Source organism: Polyodon spathula, chromosome 27 (assembly GCF_017654505.1).
Source record: "Polyodon spathula isolate WHYD16114869_AA chromosome 27, ASM1765450v1, whole genome shotgun sequence".
NCBI lineage: Eukaryota > Metazoa > Chordata > Actinopteri > Acipenseriformes > Polyodontidae > Polyodon > Polyodon spathula.
Window position 1 is genome coordinate 4,092,203 of NC_054560.1, and position 20,793 is coordinate 4,112,995.

General features: G+C 41.2%; 2 protein-coding genes across 6 annotated transcripts; both read left to right on the forward strand.

The window, feature by feature from the left end:
• The first annotated feature begins 845 nt into the window (after window positions 1-845).
• On the forward strand, window positions 846-8,652 carry LOC121301132 (caytaxin-like). 3 transcript variants are annotated; one of them, XM_041230254.1, is made up of 13 exons: window positions 846-1,229; window positions 1,546-1,643; window positions 3,509-3,564; window positions 4,155-4,385; window positions 4,840-5,019; window positions 5,561-5,663; window positions 5,949-6,080; window positions 6,427-6,513; window positions 6,648-6,746; window positions 7,230-7,255; window positions 7,553-7,591; window positions 7,824-7,893; window positions 8,326-8,652. In XM_041230254.1, exons 2-13 carry the CDS (start codon window positions 1,567-1,569, stop codon window positions 8,339-8,341), a joined length of 1,116 nt encoding a protein of 371 aa, XP_041086188.1. In that variant the 5' UTR covers window positions 846-1,229; window positions 1,546-1,566; the 3' UTR covers window positions 8,342-8,652. The 3 variants fall into 3 exon arrangements, with proteins under 3 accessions (XP_041086188.1, XP_041086189.1, XP_041086190.1); XM_041230255.1 differs by lacking the exon at window positions 8,326-8,652 and having other exon boundaries at window positions 7,230-7,265; XM_041230256.1 differs by lacking the exons at window positions 846-1,229; window positions 1,546-1,643 and adding an exon at window positions 2,612-2,877.
• Window positions 8,653-12,691: 4,039 nt separating this feature from the next.
• Window positions 12,692-18,265, forward strand: LOC121301256 (nicotinamide riboside kinase 2-like). 3 transcript variants are annotated; one of them, XM_041230420.1, is made up of 8 exons: window positions 12,692-12,809; window positions 14,214-14,304; window positions 15,074-15,122; window positions 15,336-15,510; window positions 15,850-15,921; window positions 16,301-16,407; window positions 16,591-16,676; window positions 16,781-18,265. In XM_041230420.1, the coding sequence occupies exons 1-7, from the start codon at window positions 12,784-12,786 to the stop codon at window positions 16,674-16,676; spliced, it is 606 nt and encodes a 201-aa protein (XP_041086354.1). In that variant the 5' UTR covers window positions 12,692-12,783; the 3' UTR covers window positions 16,781-18,265. The 3 variants fall into 3 exon arrangements, with proteins under 3 accessions (XP_041086354.1, XP_041086355.1, XP_041086356.1); XM_041230421.1 differs by having other exon boundaries at window positions 16,784-18,265; XM_041230422.1 differs by lacking the exon at window positions 15,074-15,122.
• The last annotated feature ends 2,528 nt before the right edge of the window (window positions 18,266-20,793 follow it).

Below are 20,793 nucleotides of genomic sequence, written 5' to 3' on the forward strand. Positions count from 1 at the left end.
CAGACATTTGCTCCAAAAAGTCCAACAGGTTCCCCGTGACAACTCGGCAGGTAGTGTTCCCCTAAAATGTATTCAGTAAGAACTAAAAGTTGCATCTCCCTGTTGTAAGTCAGTTTCAGTCACAATAGGTAAGACAGCAGATCTGGGAATTCATAATGTTCCTTTCAATAGTTTCCAGTGATATACACAATATATTACAACCCAATAGGAGTTATTTTGGCACCTGGAACACCTATTGAGTGAGCTGGTGTAGCCTGTATGAACCCTATAACCAGCACCTGCAAACTGGCTCTTTTGCATAGAGGATCAGACGCTCCTGTCTGCTTCACCAAGGAAGGAAATAATCTGTGGCTAATGAAGCTCCTAGTAAAACCCGGAATATGTGAAACTGCTATGCAATCGGACTAGTCTTATCTCCATCACTGTACAGTACCAGAAAAGGTACTTAAATCAGTTAAATAGCCGAATAGTGCAGCAATCGAAATGATATAATTACAAAATCCAGGCGACTAAACCATACACATGGGCAATTAACTATACTTCATTATTTGCTTTATAATGCCTAGTTGTATTATATTGCATGTCACTATAAGCATGTATAGAGTGTTAATTAATTGTTCATCAGTGTCAGCGTTTGGTAGATCCGTGCTTTGAAATCCACTAGACTCTCTCCTCAGTGCTGTGCTGCTGCGGCTGCAGATCTTATAGTTCAGGAAAATGGGACGAGCATTGACAGAGATGTATAGCAGTGTGCTTTGGTCTATCTGCCAATGGAGAGAGAGAGAGAGAGAGAGAGAGAGAGAGAGAGAGAGAGAGAGAGAGAGAGAGAGAGAGGGTGGTGGGTGGGAGACGAGACCTCTAGCTATACAGATCCAGAGCAGACAGTCGCCATGGCAAATAGTAGTGGATAACCGATTGGGAAGAGCGGCGACGCTAACATCAGCATCCTGATGCTCTGATACGCCTTGACTAGCGCAAGCAAAGAGAGAGAGAGAGCCGCCGGACTCGCCACTCCGTCTCCATCCCACACCCCGGGAGCTGTCTCCGCGCTGCCTCGTTCTTGCTCCCCTCGTTCCCGTTGTGTTTGCGGATCCGCTCCTCACACCTGCTGCACGACGGTGGTCTCGTTGCTCGGGATTGAGAGGCGAAGTAGCGACGCCTTTGTTCAGACTCCGCATCACTGAAGAGAGAAGGAAAGCAGCGAGCGACGAGAGGAAGAAAGGAACAGGGTAAGAGATAAAGAGAGAGAGAGAGCTCCAGCTGTGAGTATTTAATACCCTTCCATTTCAGCGGGGGAGGGATCTCAATATGTATTAAAAAAAAAAAAAAAAAAAAAAAAAAAAAGATTAGCCTATATGTGTATTATTTGTGTGCATGCATATGTATGCATTAATTAATGTATACATATACATGACATCGTGTTATGTGCATTTTAAATTTATATCATAGCAAAAAAAAAAAAAACATGCAGAATTACTGAGGTAAACTTTCCCAAGGGCAGTCCTGTATGAGTGATCTCTGCTCTCGCTTGTTCTGCATCCTCAGCCCCTCACTCCAGCCCTGAGGATGGGCACCACGGAGGCCACGCTGCGCATGGAGAACATGGAGGTGAAGGATGAGTGGCAGGATGAAGACTTCCCCAGGTAGGGGTGAACACTGAAGCTGGGATAGCATCCTCTAGAGCTGTATTTACCTGGCCCTGAGTTTGCTTGCCTGGGCTCTTCAAAGTCTGTCTTAACTAAATAAATACAGTTTGATAATCAGGAAAGCCATTGTAGACACCGAGAAAGACTTCTTACCAAAGAAGAGAGCTTTGGGGTTTTGCGCATGAAAGGCACTGTCAAAGAATTTGTAGTGCTGTTTAACCCCGTTCATTTTTTTAAAAAAAGCATTGTTTAGCCTAAGAGAACTGCGAATTGCCAATTTGTTTGATCTGCCTGCTTCCCAGTCAGGAAATAAATTATTACATAAAAAAAAAACGACCTGGTCTGCATGCTGGGAAGCTAGTAGGAGAGCTGGAGAGAGAGAGAGAGAGAGAGAGAGAGAGAGAGAGAGAGAGAGAGAGAGAGAGAGAGAGAGAGAGCAGTCGTGTTGCCATGACAACATTCAGGGAGATGGGGAAAGTAAAAGAGAGCCAGGGAGAGAAAAGCAGAATAGAGGAGAGAGAAAGTGAGAGACTGTAAGCTAGTAATCCCTGTGCCTCGTTCCTGATTGAAAAACGGTCAGTTCAGACCAGCTTGTGGCACAGTGATGGTCGAGCGTGTATCTGAATGAGGTCACCACTCAGTTACATCACTACCCTGGAGGGGGGGGGGCATAAATATGGCTCATTTCTTTCGGCGAATCTTTCAGTTTTTTTTGTGCATCATTTCTTGTCTGTGTTTTTATTTTTCAATGCCAGTCCTGCACATTTCTTTAAATATATATTCCTGTACCAGATCACTTTCCTCAGTTCATTTTGTTCGGGCAGGACCTGCATCCGTTACAGGATTACTATCAAGCCAAGTTAAGAATCCAACAGAACAGGGAAGGGTTAATAATATTCGGAGAGAGAGAAGGAGAGAGATGAGCAAAAGAGCCTCCCATTCAGGGAGTGGGAGAGGGAGCAGGTGCAGGCCTGTCCTTATATGGTAAAACTCCATGTCATGTGACACTGTGGGCTAACAACAAAACAACAGCATCCAGTGGAAAATGGAGGCAGGACTGGCTTAGAAAAATAACAGGAGCAGTGGCTGTTTTATTATAAAGCCAATGTCGGACGCGTGTGCGTGCATATCTTCAAGGGGAGGACTGCATTAAGGGAAGAAAAGGCTTCTTAGGACAAAAATAACTGGAAATATCTTTATACATATATACAAATCCCAGCATTGCAGACAGGTAAGTGAGACAATATTGTTCCGGCTAGATTTTGTTTGTGCGTGCAATGAGATTATTTTATTTATTTATTTTTTTTAGAAGAAGCATTTGCTGGTGCCACTTTTTCCAAAATAAATAAAAAATACACTAGCAGACAGAAAGAGATAGACAGAGAGACTTGCCCAACGGGATCGTTAGCCTCCGTATCAGTATTACTGTGCTGTGCTGTGCTGTGCTGTGCTGTGCTGAGCTGTGCTGTGCTGTGCTGTGCTGTGCTGTGCTGTGCTGTGCTGTGCTGTGCTGTGCTGTGCTGTGCCGCGCTGTGCCATGCTGAGCTGTGCTGTGCTGTGCTGTGCTGTGTTGAGCTGTGCTCTGCTGTGCTGTGTGGGGTCCCTCATCACCTTGTGATATATAGCACAGGTTAAATACAGTTCAGTGCATATAGATTCTCTTGCCAAAGCTTGATATAATACATCTGTCAAATTATTCTCCACTTAGAGCTATACAACTCTCGCTGCAGTTGCTGGTCCCCTTGGTTTACATGATCAACGCATTTCTCTAACACTTTGTGTGGGCTCCTCCCTATTCTTTTACACCCATGCGTCGGGAAGCTCCATCAGCCAATGATAACTCTGGCTTTGGTCTCCCGCAGACCCCTGCCAGAAGACATGGATATGGAATGCAGCCTCACTGATGACATCAGGACCTGTGAGTACAGCACACTGCTACCTGCTCCCCCACACCCTTAACCCTCTTCCAGAAGAGCGCTTGGTTAAAAACCAGGGCTCTACAAGATAGGAATACTGCCTACAAGTAACAGAAATATCTACTATGGAAGGCATTTCAGCTTTAATGGAAGTACCATAGGATATATTTGCAGTCTATATCCTATATTTTCAGATATATTTCCCTTATAACAGTGTACCATAGTAAAAGCATTGCAAATTGTAATAAAGCACAGTAAATGCATGGAAAAGCATAGGGTAGGCATGGTAAAGAATTGTACAAGTAAGCGTGTTAATAAATCTGGATAGATTACAGTAAATACATAGTATAGCATGGAAAAACTGCAAAAATATCATGAAAAATACGGTGGTGAACTTGTACAAGGGATGCCTCATTCTAAGGTTTTTATTTGACATTAAATAACAGGCAGATACCAGTTGAAAATGCTCCCAAAAAATTGCAAAGTAGCCTGTCGTCAGATGACAAGCTTTACACTTTAATGGATCTTTAAGCAGCTCCTGTCGTGTCATTCAGCGCGATGTGACGACGCCTCTCTCCTCTCCTCTCCGCAGCTCCGCCCACCTCTCTGAATGTGGACGGGGGGGGCGGGGCTCACAGGAAGAGGCGCACCCTGGTGGCCCCCGAGATGAGCCTGTCCCTCGACCGGAGCGAGGGCTCCCTCCTGTCCGACGAGTTCCTTGACACTCCAGACGATCTGGACATCAACGTGGACGACATCGAGACGCCCGACGAGACCGACTCCCTCGAGTTCATCGGCAACGGCAACGAGCTGGAGTGGGAAGGTCAGGGGGTCAGGGGGTCAGGGGTCCTGTAGAAGGGTTCAAGGTTTTGAATCACAACCCACTCCTAACAAACAGCCCATGTGTTGCTTTCAACCGGGAACTAAATATTGTTTTTTAAATATGCATTGCTTTCCAGCATATATAATCAATATAATCTGGGTTGAAATGAAAACTTGGACTATTAGGGGTCTCTGAGGTTTAGTTTAAGGTATTCCTGAATAGTACAGATATACTGTAGAGCTGTGTTCTGCATGCATGTGTGTGTGTATGTTCGCTCCTGTGTAATGTTTTACATGGTGTTGAAACAGTGGTGCAGCTTCTTACTGTTCGTCCTGCTATATGTATATATATATATATATACAGCCACACAGAGCCAGCTATGGTCCCCCCACATTATCAAAACCCTTGTGTGTTTGTCACGGGTGTGCTGACCCGCTCTGCCTGCTTGTTTCAGATGACACGCCCGTGGCCTCTGCGAAGGCACTTCCCGGGGAGGGGTCGGAGCCAGGGGGCGAGGAGGGGGAGGGGTCAGCGGCTAACGGGCGCCTGTGGAGGACGGTGATCATTGGCGAGCAGGAGCACCGCATCGACATGCAAGTCATCCGGCCCTACCTGAGAGTGGTGACGCATGGGGGTGAGTGCGGGTCCCAGAGGCAAGCGGACTGCAGCGCAGCTGGGAAAGAACTGCCAGAGGTGCAGAAAGACGGGCCAATGTAAACTGTCCTTTTGAACACACGAAATGTTCGCTTGTTGTCGAGACCTTAACCCTAATTAAGAGCTGATTCAACTCAGTATTCAAATTCTCTGAAAAGCCTAGCCAGTGTTTCTACACCTATACCAAAAAATAATTCCAAAACTACCAAACTGTTTTTATATAGCATTGCTAAAGTCTAATAGTTTTTGATACCTTTTCTTTTAGTACTGCTGAATATTTCCTTATGATTAAGGCTTTGTTTTATTTTAAAAATACCATAGTTTGTAACAAGTCAAAATCATAAAACCTATTAATTTGAACCACAGACCCTAATAACTTCTGTTCCACACGATCTCACGAGAAGCAGCGTGTTGCAGGGGGAGCCGGTTAATGGCTACACTGTGGCCGACAGGATGTTCTTAAGGCTTGAGATATTGAAATGATTGGTTCCTTGTTTGAGTGACTGACTGCTTTGCCCCAGGTTACTATGGCGAGGGCTTGAACGCCATCATCGTTTTCGCGGCCTGCTACCTCCCTGACAGTAACTGCGCGGACTACCATTACATCATGGAGAACCTCTTCCTGTGAGTACCAAGGCAGCATGGCCAGCACGCACGGCACATGGCACAGGCCACTGACCGGAACCCCTCGACCACTTGATTTTTAATCTGGCACAGGCAGCGAACACATAGCAGTGATGGCAATAAGTCTCAGAGTGCAGCCCTGCATACGGTCTATCAAACTGCTACCATTGCTTGCTATTTGTACTGCAGGAGTCTATACTATAGGACACTTTTGTAAGGGTCCTGCAGCTCAGTTTCAAGCTGTCGATGGTCAGTGACGGACAGCACACTCTGTCTGCCCCGCAGGTATGTGATCAGCAGTCTGGAGCTGCTGGTAGCCGAGGACTACATGATCATCTACCTGAACGGGGCCACACCGCGACGCAGGATGCCCGGTCTGGGCTGGCTGAAGAAGTGCTACCAGATGATCGACAGGAGGTGGGGTTTATTTTCATACGCGCTGCGCCCACGTAAATCATGCATGTTAACCCTACTGGAACGAACACGGAAGCAAAGCAGCGGCAGACTAGCAAGCAAAGTGGATTAACAAATAAAAGCACATGTTTGCCATAACATGCGCTTCTTTCGAAACTGCACCTGACATGGAAGGGGACAGTGGGTAAGACTGATGGAATCATTTTTGCTACAATTGTTTTAATAAGTAGGGGGGGGGTTAGGTTAGGGGGGTAGATTTCACACAGGGTTAAAGGGTGCCGGTTTTAATGGAATATTTAAGGTTGAGGTTATTGAAATAGCGTGCTGTGTCTTTAATATGTTTGCACAGGCTTAGGAAGAACCTGAAGTCCCTGATAATCGCTCACCCCTCCTGGTTCATTCGCACCATCCTGGCAATCTCCAGACCCTTCATCAGGTGAGAGTCCAAAGGTTCCAAAGAGTTTTTCAAGCTTGCGACTGTTTTTAATCATGCTGCACCAGCTATGAGATCACAGTACTGCAGCCCCAGTCTTGCACTGCCTGTCTGTCTGAATGCCTGTCTGTCCACAGTGTGAAGTTCATGAATAAGATCCGCTACGCCCACAGCCTGGAGGAACTGGGGCAGATCATCCCCATGGAGCACGTGCAGATCCCAGAGTGTATCCTGCAGTAAGTACCCGTCACCACAAGGGGGCACACAACACCTGCTCAATTCTGAATCTTTTCATTGTTTAGACCAGCTGAGCTCATCTCTACAAAACTATAGCTATGGCCAAAAGCTTTGCATCACCTAGAACCTTGAGGAACAGAATCTAGCTCTTTTATTCAACATCATGTAATTAAAGAAACTCCAAAATGATATTGCTGAAGTCATAATAGTGGTATTTCATGTTAGATTTCAAACTGATACATTGTTCCAATTTTTGTCAGTTTTTTGTTAAGTATATGAGAAACTACAAAGCGGGGTGTAATTCAATATGTTAACGTAACATTATTCAGCAGGTTTCATTCGATTATGAAGCAAAATGTGTTCATTCTATAGGGGGATGCAGAACTTTCAGCCATGTGTATATTTTGCATATCCATGTTAAATTCCTTGTATAGTTGCAATGAAAGCCCAGCTGAGCTAATAATGTGTGTGCTTTCCTTTAGGTTTGAAGAAGACAGACTTAAAGCCCGTAAGGACAGGTATAGCTATCGGTTGCTTTTCTCCTCCGTTAAATGGAAATTAGCCATGAGCAAATTCAAACTACACGAGTTGAAAAGCATGCAAAAGCTGAAACTTGCAACCCTAACCTCAAACCTTACCGTGCCTCACACAAACCCTGACCCTAAATATAACCCTCTAACCCTAAATCTATACTGTATAGAGTGTTTGTTTTGGCCATGACATCACTACAGCCAGTGATGTGCGCTTGAAATTCCATTGCAAGTACAGTGCTAGTGATTGCTCTGCTCTCTGCTTCCCCCTACAGGTTGGAGGAGGAACATCAGCAGCCGGCTGAGACAGAGAGGTAAGGAGAGATCACAAGTTGAGGATGTATCAAACCGGCTGGTTTCTGATGAAGTGGAGAATACAGAGGGTGTAACTGCATGAATGGAGTAACGCAGCAAACAGATTTTTATGTTTAAGTGCAAAAATAAAGGGGACACTGCAGCTATATTGTAAGTGGTTGCTGCAAAGTAGTGCATGGATCATAGTGCAGTCATGCCTGAACTTTAACTTTTCACATCTTTGAACCACAGGCCTGGAACAACGACAGCAGAGCAGTCATAGAACTGTGAAGGGGATGGACAGCAGCTGCTTAACATTCAGGTCACAACCCATGATTTACCACAAGTGCATGTCTGCATTGCAATACTCTATTAGTTTCCATGTGGTGCAGTGCGGTTTTACACCACACGAGGGCACTGTAACACAACCGGTATTGGCATGCCAAAAAATTCTGTCTTCGCCACTGAAGCACGTGACAGTACGATCTGCTCATTTTCTCTTTGGCCATAGGTACAAAACAGGAATGGAATTGAGACTCCTATTGCATAGCAGTTTCTCCCATTCTGCAAGCTTGATTAGCCACAGTGTGTAGATAACAGGCTCATGTGTGTCTTATTAAACACACAGTGAAATTGGGAAAAGATGAAAGTGCAGTGCAACCAGAGTCTTACTTCCATCCCGGCAAAGCTGTGTAAAAAAACATCCACTTAATAATCATGCCATCGTTTTTGTTTTTTCTTTCTCTTTCTGCAGAAAAAAAAGAAACTGAAGAAAATTCATGTTTACAGTGCGGGAGGATGGAAAGAGAGATGAATCCATCAATCTTTTATTTTTAATAAGTGACACTAACCCTAACCCTAACCCCAGTATTCCAATGATATTCCATTGTCAGTATTCTGGAACTGTGGCATTCATTCTGTGCAATTTTGATATCGGATCTGACACAGAAAATCTAAACTAGTTGGGAACTTCATAAGCACTTTTTTAAAATATTTATTTAGCTATTCCTCCTTGATTCATATGCTTGCTAATATTTTATTTTCATGACGGTAGAATTTAAGCAGGATGAGGGTAGGTGGTGGGGATCAATTTTTGTGTATATATATATATATATATATATATATATATATATATATATATATATATATATATATATATATACACACAAATGGTTTATTATTATTATTATTATTATTATTATTATTATTATTATTATTATTATTATTATTATTATTATTATTATTATTATTAAAAAACATTGTTAAAGTATGTTGTGAAAAAACAAAACAAAAAAGAATACTAAATAGAAATATGTTTTCATATACCTTTGGCTTCCAAAGTTTTTAAATTAACATTAAATAAGAGAGTGGTCTTCACAGAGTCTTGTATATTCCATTTGAATCACGTTCGTTTTCTTGACTGTAATGTTGGTTTAAATTAAATGGCATGCTTAGATTACCAGTAGGTGTCGCTGTGTTCGGTACCCTCCAGCTCTGCTACGTTTTGTTTCAAAGACTGCAGAATGGAGTACACTTTGAACAGTAATCTCAGTGCTTATGCTTGCTTCTGGGATTCGTTTACAGGTTGTCTTTGCTTTTATTGATGGGGTGTTCTGTAAATTATGCTGTAGTATTTACCATTCTATTTATTTACCATTCTGAGGGAAGCAAGTGAAGAGACAGCTGCTTGGGTTTGCGTGGATCGCTGTTCTCCAGACTGGGAAAAGCAGCGATCATCACAAACCCAAGCAGCTGTCTCTTCACTTGTTTCACTCTGAATGGTAAACCAGCCGGACCGACACCAGCGACCCTCACCTAACTGTCAGCGCCTGCATTCTCTGGCGAGCTCAGGTTAAAATGACCAGCTCTAGCTGCGCCATCAGGACAGCTGTGGTTTTATTTTAAAAAGAAAAAAAAAAAAAAACGAAGGAGTGCGTTTGTTGTACATATGTATTCTGGGATCATTTAAGGGCGATCTTATCGCTAGGTGAATTGTAATTTTTAGTTGTTTTTTTTTTTTTTTTTCTGTCTGAAAACATGTTCCAAAACGTGTTACAAAAATTACGTATTAAACTGCAAGTAGTCACACACGCACTGGAATTTAAATGCTATTAATCATCTTGCTGAATTAAATTACATGACAAATCTGTCCTACACGGTCACAGGAACTAATTGTACAAAGTTCACACCTGCTGTTGCAGCATTCCGAAATCCTCGCACACATTGCTCAAGGTATACGAGGGCAGGCACAGTGCTCATCAGCACGGCGTCAGCTGTCAAAAAGATGCCACAGAGAATATTTTGAACAATGCATCTAGTGCTACATTTATCATTAGATTGCACTTGTTTTTATTTAAGAAATCCAGAGTGTGTTTGTAACTCAACTGAATGAAGAACACTATTTGGTTCCTAATATAAGAAATCTATAAACGACAGTTCAATTTGCCATGTAGACCTACAGCTCCTGTTTAAAGTTTGCAGTCTGTAACCGCTTGTAACTCCAAATGTGGAGGGAATTATTGCCGGTATCACTGATTTAGAAGTTGATTTGAACAACCTATACAGGGATAAACCACAGCTGGACTTATAGAGCATTTTCACCTGCACTGTGTCAGACACCTGTTTTTAGGGGCAATCGCGGGGTAATTCCCTAGTGCTGTACAATTCTCTAAAAATGCTGTAAAAAATAAAAGAATCCAACTGTTGCTTATGTGGTCTGGATAGTGATGTCTGAACTTTTGAAAAGCAGGACAGAAGTGTGTAAACTTTGCACTGGTATAACAGCTTATATTGGTATCAGTAGAGTTCTCTGTCCCATTCCTTCCTCGAGCAGTGGAGGCAGAAAACGAGAGATCAGAGACTTCTAGTGGCCCGCTATTCTTCCAGTAATCAATGCTTGATTGGCACAGACGAGTGTCACGTATCCTTGTCTCAGTTTTATGGGTTGGTTTTTTGTAATTTGGTGCCCCTAAGGAGATGAGGATTAGGGTGACTGTAACTGAAATGCAGCCCCGGTATCTCTCAATGACCTCGCTGAGCATCGCCGTTGAAGTCTGGAGTCTTCCCCACCCCTGTCTGAGCCGTGCCAGCTGCTGTTTGTGTACAGATGTATTTTCTGCTTTGTATGATGTAATTATGATCTGTGAATATTAAAAGAAAAAAAAAACAAATGAATCCAACACCGCCTCGCTGTATTTTTATTTGAATGAAGTCCTCTGGCGTGTGAGTATGCTAGAGATGAGGGACTGACTGAAGCCTTTTGTTATCTGATGAGCTGGAAGACCATGTCTAATGGTTACACAGCTGAGAACTGGTGGGCAGTGCAGCTCAGCGGCTAGGGCTGATGAACTGGGGATTTTTTAAGAGTCCAGAAATACTAGGCAATAAACTGACAGACGTGAACACAGCTGATAAAAATAATAAGTGTACCAATGAGAGAGAGAGGGTGAAATGGAGAGCTCTCTATTTGGTGGACTGATACTATATCAAATTTAAGAGCTCAGGGCTGTGCTGCTGTGCAAAAAAAAATCCCTTAAAATTATTTTAAAAAGGCCTAATGTGTAACCAGAAATGCCCCCTTCTTACACTTTAAGGAAAAGATGGTTCCTGCTGGCATTCTGTGTAGAATTGGAACCCTCTTTAGAACCCAGTTAGGTTCTAGTTGAAACCCTGTACTGTACATACTGTAGAATGTGCATGTGCCCCCCCCCCCCCCCCCCCTCTCTCCTGCCTCAGCTGAGTTACCCGGTGACCTTGGCACGCTTTTCCTATGCACACGAAACCCAATACAGGATGTCTGTCTGCATATTTAATTACAGAGCCAGGGTGGGAATGCTACTCCAGCAGAGAAAGTGAGCACTGTCTTTAAACAGGCAGGAAACATAGAAAATACCTCGATTTTCACTTAAATTGCATCAAACCTGACCGGCAGCAGAACCCTTTGCATGTTAAAAGAATCTCTGCAAACTGTAAGACTCAAGCAGCGGGTGCAAAGAACCTCTACTGTGCTGTATTACTGAATGCATCTCATTGACATCAATATCGTTCAAATAATCAAGATCTGCAATAAAACATAATGATGGTTTAAGAATACAGTTTATTGTGTGCGTAGACATACAGTGCAAGAAAACATCTGGGTTTAATGTTCTATACATTGTCCTAACTTCCTTTTGCCTCATAGGCATCATTTTCTTTGCCATCTGCATCACACACAACTATGCAATGATACATTTCTAGTATATATTTTTTTGCTTAACTCTTTTTGTTAAACTGATACAGTGCTAAATGTCCAAAACTATATAGAGCTATCCTCCCCTCCATGGAGTCAATGATTGAAACGCTGGACAGAGAACACAAATAGAAACGTACAGTTCAACCGTGTGTGTGTGTGTCAGTGTGTTTGTGTATGTGTGACTGTATGTGTCAGTGACTGTGTGTGCCAGCGTGTGTGTGTGTGAGTATGTGTGTGTGTCTGTGTGTGTATGTGTGTGTGTGTGTGTGTGTGTGTGTGTGTGTGTGTGTGTGTGTGTGTGTGTGTGTGTGTGTGTGTGTGTATGTGTGTGTATTCATCTTTTACATTTTTCCAACAAAAGAATAATGAGAGACGCGTTTGTTTTAAAACGCTGCTGTGTGTGTGATATCCTCTTCCACAACAGCGCTCAGACAGCTTTATTATATATTTCAGTAAACGTACTTTACTGTGCGTTATTCCATTTAGAAATGCAACCACGATACTAATTAATTTGAAAACTCGGATGTGATTGCTTATAATAATTTGGGCATAATTGCCCCTCCGCCCCGACATCGCCTAACCTGTTTTATTTTTAGCATCCACGACTAGGCGGAAAAGTCCGACTAGCACCCTGACACACCTCGACAGGTGCAGGTGCAACGAGCGACCTCACAGGAGCATGCGCGCCTCGGCGGCGCTGATTGGCTCTACTCGTGTCCATAGACCGCTTTAGGATGGTTGATTGGCTGCTGTGAAGAAATAAGTCATTGGAGCGAGAAGAGAGAGAAAAAGGCGGCCAGCCATTTGGGGGCGTTTTCGGAGTGACGTAGGAGAGAGAGAGGCTATAAAGTTGAAGGCTCGCTGTCACTTTATCAATGAAATAGTAAAAAGACGGCGAGGTTCTGGACGAGAGAATAGCGTTTATTTTCCCTCCGTTTTTATTTGTGTTGAAAAGGCAAAGTCCTAGGCAAAACCGGCAGCATGAAATACATTGTAGGCATCGGAGGGTAAGTCATGCATTTTTGTTTTTCAAAATATGTTTATTTTGGTTTTGTAGCACACACGTTGGCCGAATTAAAATGCGTGGGAATGTATTGTTGAGATTGAAACGTAAGACTACAATGAATTCTGAGCGAATGTGTTTTTAAAATAAAACAATATTGGTTATTTTTAAAATCTCTGGGAAATACACAGAATAAAGTGTTCGAGTAAAAGCACCACAGCGAATTTATTAAATAGTCACTTTGAATGAAAAAAATAAAATAAAATATCAACTGTTAAGAAGCACCCTAGATGGTACAATAAATAAATAAATATTGATGCAAGACTATTATTCACCAATAACAAACCCGTGCACAGCAGTGACAGGTGTGTAGGATGCTGTGTTAAACTGCTAATCCCAGTTTCAGTTTAATAAATAAGACGGATTTAACATTTCGTGCAGTGCGTTTTAATAGCAAGAAGCTGATCTTTCTTAATTCCTATAATAAATATTTTCTGTGTGGTTTGGATCCCTAGTCGGCGCGCGCTGGGTTATATCTCTTGCCGGTTTGGATTGTGGGCGCGAGATGTCGAGCGGGAGATTTAAACGGCAGCGCGCACTCCTCCTTCGGTTTTAACGGTTTTCGCAGGAAAATGCATTTTAAATTGACGAAACCACAATGTAATTCAATGTAAATATTATGACTGCTAATACTTTTTCAGTATTTGAATTCAAAGGTGACCTGAGGTAAGTCCTCAAAGGGTGACGTTACCAGTGGATATCGAATCGCTTTTTGCATTTGTAGTTCCGTAAAATATATAAATGTCAAATATAACTACATATCGCACACAGATTGATTTTAATCGTTTTTATTAAAGCTATTGACTGAGTTGTAATTAAGTGTATTCGTGGCGGGAAACATTCTATCAATAATGTGTTGTAAACAAGCGAGATGAGAACCGGGGCTGTGAATGTACAGTCATAACAAAGAACTACATTTTGAGCCATTTAAACAGAAGAGCAGAGCTAAAATGAGTAAAATAGCACTGCAACATTTTATTAAGTTAATCGGTACGTGCATGTGAAATTCTGTTTGTTTTTAATGGTGATTTAATCGCACAAATCTGAGACCTTTTCGGGTAAATTGGCTGTAATATACACGTGTCAATATAATAAATTTAAAAAGCTAAATAAACCGGAGATAGTTACAGGGAAGTGCAAGTTAATACAATGTACTGTTCTTGCATGTCAATTCGACAGGTTTTATAATGGAGGGCGTCGAAATGTACAGCAGTGTATTCACGTTTACAGGGTGTCTCGTTACAAGACGAAATGTTTGCCTGCTTCAAAGTCCTATTGCTACGGTGTGCACGTTTGCATTTGTTACAGTGCTTTGAAATGTTTCTGCCATGTTAACTTTTTTCTGCAGTGTGACCAATGGTGGGAAAACCACGGTGACGAACAGACTTGTCAAAACATTGCCCAACTGTTCCGTGGTGCATCAAGACAGCTTTTTCAAGGTAAGCATTTAACTTGGATATTACAGTATAAAAGTAGTTGGTTTTGGGTGGGGAAGGAGGGTGTATGAATGCGGGGTTTTGCTTTCAATGCATGGCCTTTTGTCTCTTGCATTTTAGTCGTCCCTATTTACTATCGCTGCATTCATACGCCATTAATCTACTTAATTGCTTTGTATGCATAGTGTTTTCAGATAAGGAAACACAACTGCATCTAAATGCATTTAGAAGACTGCTTTTAATATCAGATTACTGGAATAAGTAGCAGAATCCACTCTAGGGTCTAAATAGTGTGAAGTAAGTTCAACCCTATTTTTTTTTCTGTGTCTAAAAGACAAGTGCATTTGCAGGCAGGAAGCATTGTTATTGGGCCAGAGATGGACAAAGGTTAGCTGGTGCAATCTCAAGTCAAGTGATAAATTACAATGACTTTCATGGCAAGTTATCTCAAGACTGTCCGATCATTCAGTATAAGCTAATATGCTTTTAAAGTCTTGTGGGTTATATTGACCTGAGCGCTTAGGTTAAGGGTTAAAATTGATACAAATATGACTTGTCTACTTAGTTAAGATTCCACTCTTTGATCTCCTGGGCTACATGTTATTGCTTAGTAACTGCTTTTCCTGGCAATTTTATACAGTGCTGTAGTTAACTCTCTCTTGCTGGCATTTTGCATGTGCTTGGCTTCTGTAGTTCAGGATGTGATCGGATCTAACCAATAACTGATCACCCTGAGGTTGCAGCAATGTTTTATTGGTCACTGTTATTTCAGCCTCCAGATCAGATAGAAGTTGGTGAGGATGGCTTTAAACAATGGGATGGTAAGAGTGGTTTTTGCTGTAGGAAACAGTAAAGTATTTTTCATTAAGTACCTTTTTTAAAATACTCCTTACAGTAATGAATAGAAATTGTGTTCAAATTTAAAATGCACTGTAGAGCTAGCCTCTAATCTTCACCTTCTTAAATTTCCCTTTTGACTATTGCATCTTGAGTGAGTCATTCTTCCCCCTCTCCCCTTTCTCTGCTCTGTTTAGTGATCACATCCCTTGACATGGAAGCCATGATGAACACTATCCGTGCATGGATGGAGAACCCAGTCAAGTTTGCCCGTTCTCATGGAGTTAATGTATTGCCAACAGCAGAGGAGCCTGATTCAGAGAATGAGGTCCACATATTGATAGTGGAAGGCTTTCTGCTGTACAACTACAGGTAGGATGCTTCTGTAATGCAATGTCTTGGTGCTTAGGAGCAGAAGATATTCCTTTTCACAATTAAAGGTTGCCCTCTGCATAATGTATAATGCTGTCCCAGCAATGCTATGCTGAGGAGGGCAGCACTTAGCTCAGACTGGAACAGCAGTGTACTCTATCTTTTAGACTGTAGAGTACAGTGTTTTAATTTGATTGTTTCTTTAGTAATGTGTGCGTTGCCATAAAATGGCACTGCTGCACAACAGTGTACTATTTGCATTCAAAATGTTCAGAGCAGAATTTGCAAACAGATTAAAATGTGTTCAAGAAGTAATAGTAATCCTTTTGTTTCTGGCAGGCCCTTGTTAGAGGTGTATGACAAATGTTTTTACATTTCCATTCCATATGAAGAGTGCAAAATGAGGAGAAGGTAGGTGACTTTTTTGTCTCCTTTTGAACAAATTATCAGGTCTCTCCATCTCGTTGAACACTGTTCAAACCGCACAATAGACCAAACTAAAATGGCAGTCTATCCTCACACTTTGAGGCATCGCCAGCTGTTTAGCTTCATGCTGTCTTGCAGTTTGTGCTGCATGTGTGTGATTTTGCTTTGAGTGTCCCTTATCTCTGAAAACCATGGTTTATTTATAGTAACAATTGGGTTTGCTTTTTAAAGCTTGCTCTAATCATGAGGCTGCTTTGCCATTGAAAAAATCCATGTCAAAAGTCATGGCTATTAACTTGCTAATTTTGTTTTGAATATAGTTTTAAGTTTATTTTTGTTTTACATCAGATTCATTTCTTTGTAGTACAAGGCAATACACTGTTCCCGACCCCCCTGGTCTGTTTGACGGGCACGTCTGGCCCATGTACCTCAAACACAGGAGAGAGATGGAAGAATATTGCATGAATGTCGGTAAGTGAAATTTTAATTTCATTTGAGTTCCATCACTGCTTAAGTTGTAGCCCAAACTGTATCTTGTCAGTTATGTTGGCTTGAATACTGTTTTTATTGTACATTTATGGAGCATAATATGGTGCAATTGAGTCAGTGGCTGCACATTTCTATGATTGTGTGAAATAATTTTATGATTATCAGAATATCTTGATGGCTTGAAATCAAGAGAGGAGCTCTACAACCAGGTGTATGAAAACATCCAGAACACGTTGTTCAATCATTTATAGGTGAGCCATTTGTATGGTACATTTTCAAAACCTACCACCCATAACTTGAAAATCTTCCTGTTCCTACTCATGTATCTAATGCCTTTTTTTAAATTTCTCTTCAGCAGGGCCTGTGGAGCTCGTGAAGACCTGTGTACAGATAATTGTAAATAGAGGAAGACAGGATAGAATTAATAACTTAGTTTCTTCAATGGCAAATATACATTTTTAATCTTGATGTAAATAGTTGGTAGAAACAATAACTTATATTAAACTGCCCTTGGATTGTGGCAGGATTTATTTTTGGTATTTTGTATTGATGAATCAAATGCTTGAAAGTGACAAGAATATAAACTTATTTTTTTAAAACAATTTAACTTCAACAGTGAGAGTTTCCAAAAAGTGCCAAGTTAACAGTGCACAATTATTTGTGTTCAGTGTTTCAGTAACTTGCAATTTTATCTTGTATCTTTTTAAATGGCTTGTGGTTTGTTTTGTGTGTTTTTTTTATTTATTTTAAATGTCAACTATCTCTAACAGTGGGTTTGTCACACCATCACCTAAAACTGAATTCCAGACCTTGTCTTGTGTCTTTATTTACTCCACATCCATACATCCACATTTCCTAACACAATACATGGAATCTGGAGCAACATTTGCAGGGTGTTCCTCTAACCCAGAAAGCATGGCAATATGAGCGTTCCTACAAAGTGACGTGCTTCTGGGTAAAGTTTACACACCCACCCACCCTCCAATCCTCCAATTTGGTCTTTCTTAAAAAGTACAAATCAAACTAGCTCCAATTTGGTGCTTGTATGCTGTTGCCTAGATTGGACAGACTCCAGCTTGCTTGTTTATAGGTTTAGTTATACTCTTTAGCCTAGACAGTCTTATGTAAACAGAGCTGTATTCCTGATAGTGGTATTTGGCAACTTGAATACCTTGGAAGTATACTAAAAGCTACACAACCCTAACAGCCATAGCCGGGGAGATTTTGTGTATAGCTGGTATTAGCCCTACCACTGTCAACAGCAAAATGCATCACTGAGCATGTCATGTATGTGAACTTTAAAAAAAAAAAAAAAAAAGTTTTTAAAACAACACTAGATCCATGCTTTTAGAGTATTTGTAACCAGAGGTTGGTAGTGATGAAAATGCACCCTCCATTAGGCAAGATTATTCTGGTGGCATCTATTATTGGACTGCAGATTCTTGTTTGGGAACTGAAGTTGTAATAAAACAAAAAGCAATCAAATGAGAGTGGTGTCATGTCACCTGGTTCTATAAGGAGGGTTATATTTGGCTTTTTATTGCTGGTTTATTTAATCGGTGTTGCAGATTGGGTACAAATGTGTCAGTGGCACTTTGCCCATAAAGATAACTCCTGATATGCACTGAGGTATGCATTCATGTTCCAGCTTTACTGAACACGACGCATGTGATTTTTTAAGAGGGTGTTATCAGTTTGGATAGAGGAGATGCTATTCGTTACAATCTGTTTTATTTTTCTGGCATCCGAATATGTTTATTGAGGATCCTCTCAATTGCCTGGGATATTGATATTTACTGCAACTGTTTCATATAATGCAAATCTAAAGTGACATTTTTAATAATACAAAACACTATTATCAGTTCTCAGATTTATAATTGGTTCCTATGATGCTGATGCAATATTGCAGTTTCCCTGAATATGTCTTGTCCCCCTTTATCTCTGAAATACTGCTGCAGGCTGATAATTTGAATGAAGTCAGAGGTGTTTATGTAACGCATTCTCTCCATTTTACAAGATCTTAACCCACAGGAGATTTTAAAAAGACAAATTCTAGGTAATGTAGATGTGTGTAATTAGTAGCAAGCAGGAGACTTGCTATAATAAAACCGTTTTTTTTCTGTTTAAAGTCTCCACTGTGTTCTTTTTACTATGTTGTTGATCTTCAGGATTGATTAGACTGCTGTCTGGTTGGTCAGAGGGTTACCTGGTGCTTGCTTAAAGCCATTAGTGCTCTGGATTTGCAGGGCTCAAGCTCTGGCATGTGCAAGCATTTTTTTAATTTCTGGCATCTAGTTTCAAAACCATTGCTGTGTATCTGCTAGTTTATAATCACTGATTTGACTGAATCTATATATCACATAAGGTATTGAATACCTTTTGTTAAACCAGTACAAAACATAGCTTTAAAGACTGGTATTAGGCTAATAAAGATACAGAATTTCCTTTAGTTCAAATAACCTACATGGAGTAATAACAATACAAATTATGTTTTTTTCTGGAAAGTGCAATATGCGGTATAAAAATTCAGCGCATAGGTGAACTTTCACCAGTGAGTAAAAATATCATGAGCTATAACAAAGCGACCCTGCTGTAATCACTGACACCTCGTCCACATGACATTCCACTCCGCTCCGTCACTCCATCTGCTGTGACCGACGCTTCATTTTGGCCATCTATCAGAGTGAGTTTTATAGCACCCAATGCGAACGAAAGAATCCCGCCTCAGTATATGCTGCCCTACCTGCCAAATGACATACACCAGGAGGGGTGGATTAATCTAACATGAAAATAAAGAGACAGGAATGAATGCCCCACAAGTACAGCACTGCACATAGACTGCCTGCTATTTGCTGAATCCAGAACACGCTCTTGCCTGCAATTCGTGACCCATGACGATGTGTAAATGAAAACACCAATAAGATTGGCTTGATGTTGAAAGAAATAGCTGTATCGCTGCAGTATGGTAAAAGCAATGTAAGAAGTTTCTTGCAAACACAGCAATACACAGTGCTGTCTTGGGCCCTGGTTTTGACTTTAAGTGATTTTCCCTGACATGCACCCTACTAGATTATAATTAGATTGCAGCGCTGGTCTCAATGGCTTTCATGCAGCCTCTTAGAAATAGATCTTTTATAGTTCACAAGAGCCAATATTTACTGAGCCAGATTTGGCAGCTATATATAGAGTAGAGCCTGATACTGATGTGATAACAACCATTTGAAATTTCTGTTTTCGATCTGTTGGTTTAGGTCAGACAGAAATCATGTCAAATTAAACTTATACTGCTTAATTATTATTATTACCAATACTTCATTTTAAAGCATTCCTAATCTAAAATAGGAGCGTTATGCCCAGCCTGCATGCCTGCAATGCCAGCTATAGCATTTCCATACATTTTTCCGTGTGGGAATGTTTGGCACAGGGTACTGATATGCTAAAATCAGATATACTGGAGCCAAAAACTGTCAGAGAGCAGAGGCCTCTTTCTAGGTGAAACCTGATGCTAGGTTGCCTAGCAACTGGTTTAACCCCCTGGTAAGCCGGTTCCAGCTGTAGCTGCTTCACAGTGGAAAGTCCCTCGAAATATCAGAGGGAACAGTCAGACCTAACTGGGAGTGAGTGAGGAGAGAGCTTAGTGGTCAGTCAACTGTACAGTTCTGTCTTTCTTCGTTTTATTAACGTGTTCATGTTAAATAAATAAATACATAAATAAATACAAACTAAAACTAAACCTGTGGTACAAAAATGTCGAATGAAACACAGTGACTTTCAGCATCCCTAAATTAAGGACTATTTTCTTTTTCATTTCTTCCTTACTTTGAAAAAAATACTACAAAAATTAAAGGCAACTTTCAGTGTCGTTAAACAAAATCTTTTTTTTTTTTTTTTTTTTTTTTTTTGTTAATACCTCAAACGGTTTCATTTTTCTGTTAAATGGTGCGATCAGCTCACTTGGGCAAATCGCCCAGATACGAGGCTGCAGTGTTGAGTTGTTATCTATCTGAATAATTGTGTTCTGATGAAAGGGTATTTTACTATGAGTAACAGCGAACCAACAACCTGTCATCTGAGAACGACCCAGACCCCAGACCACCCTCAGTGCTGGACTGAACTCTCACAGCCTTGCTTACCAACACAAACCTCTCAGAAATGCAACGCTTATTCCAGCCACCATAGTAAGAGGGAGATGCCGGGTCCAACGAACTCCGCGATAAAGCATGCTGTCATATGTGTTCTGACAAAGCTAGGCAGCCAGGTGACAACAGAGTGTGGGCGACAGGAAAGTGTAGTACAGCACAGTTAACAGATTGTAAAAGCATTGCAAAGCACAGAATGATTAATCACTAGTTCCATGATAAAAAATAC

Coding starts and splice junctions, on each gene's coding strand:
- LOC121301132 (XM_041230254.1), top strand. CDS start 1,567: ATGGGCACCACGGAGGCCACGCTGCGCATGGAGAACATGGAGGTGAAG. Junction 1,644..3,508: donor CAGGATGAAGACTTCCCCAG/GTAGGGGTGAAC, acceptor GGTCTCCCGCAG/ACCCCTGCCAGAAGACATGG. Junction 7,592..7,823: donor CAGCCGGCTGAGACAGAGAG/GTAAGGAGAGAT, acceptor TTTGAACCACAG/GCCTGGAACAACGACAGCAG.
- LOC121301256 (XM_041230420.1), top strand. CDS start 12,784: ATGAAATACATTGTAGGCATCGGAGG. Junction 15,123..15,335: donor TGGCTTTAAACAATGGGATG/GTAAGAGTGGTT, acceptor TGCTCTGTTTAG/TGATCACATCCCTTGACATG. Junction 15,511..15,849: donor TTTCTGCTGTACAACTACAG/GTAGGATGCTTC, acceptor TGTTTCTGGCAG/GCCCTTGTTAGAGGTGTATG.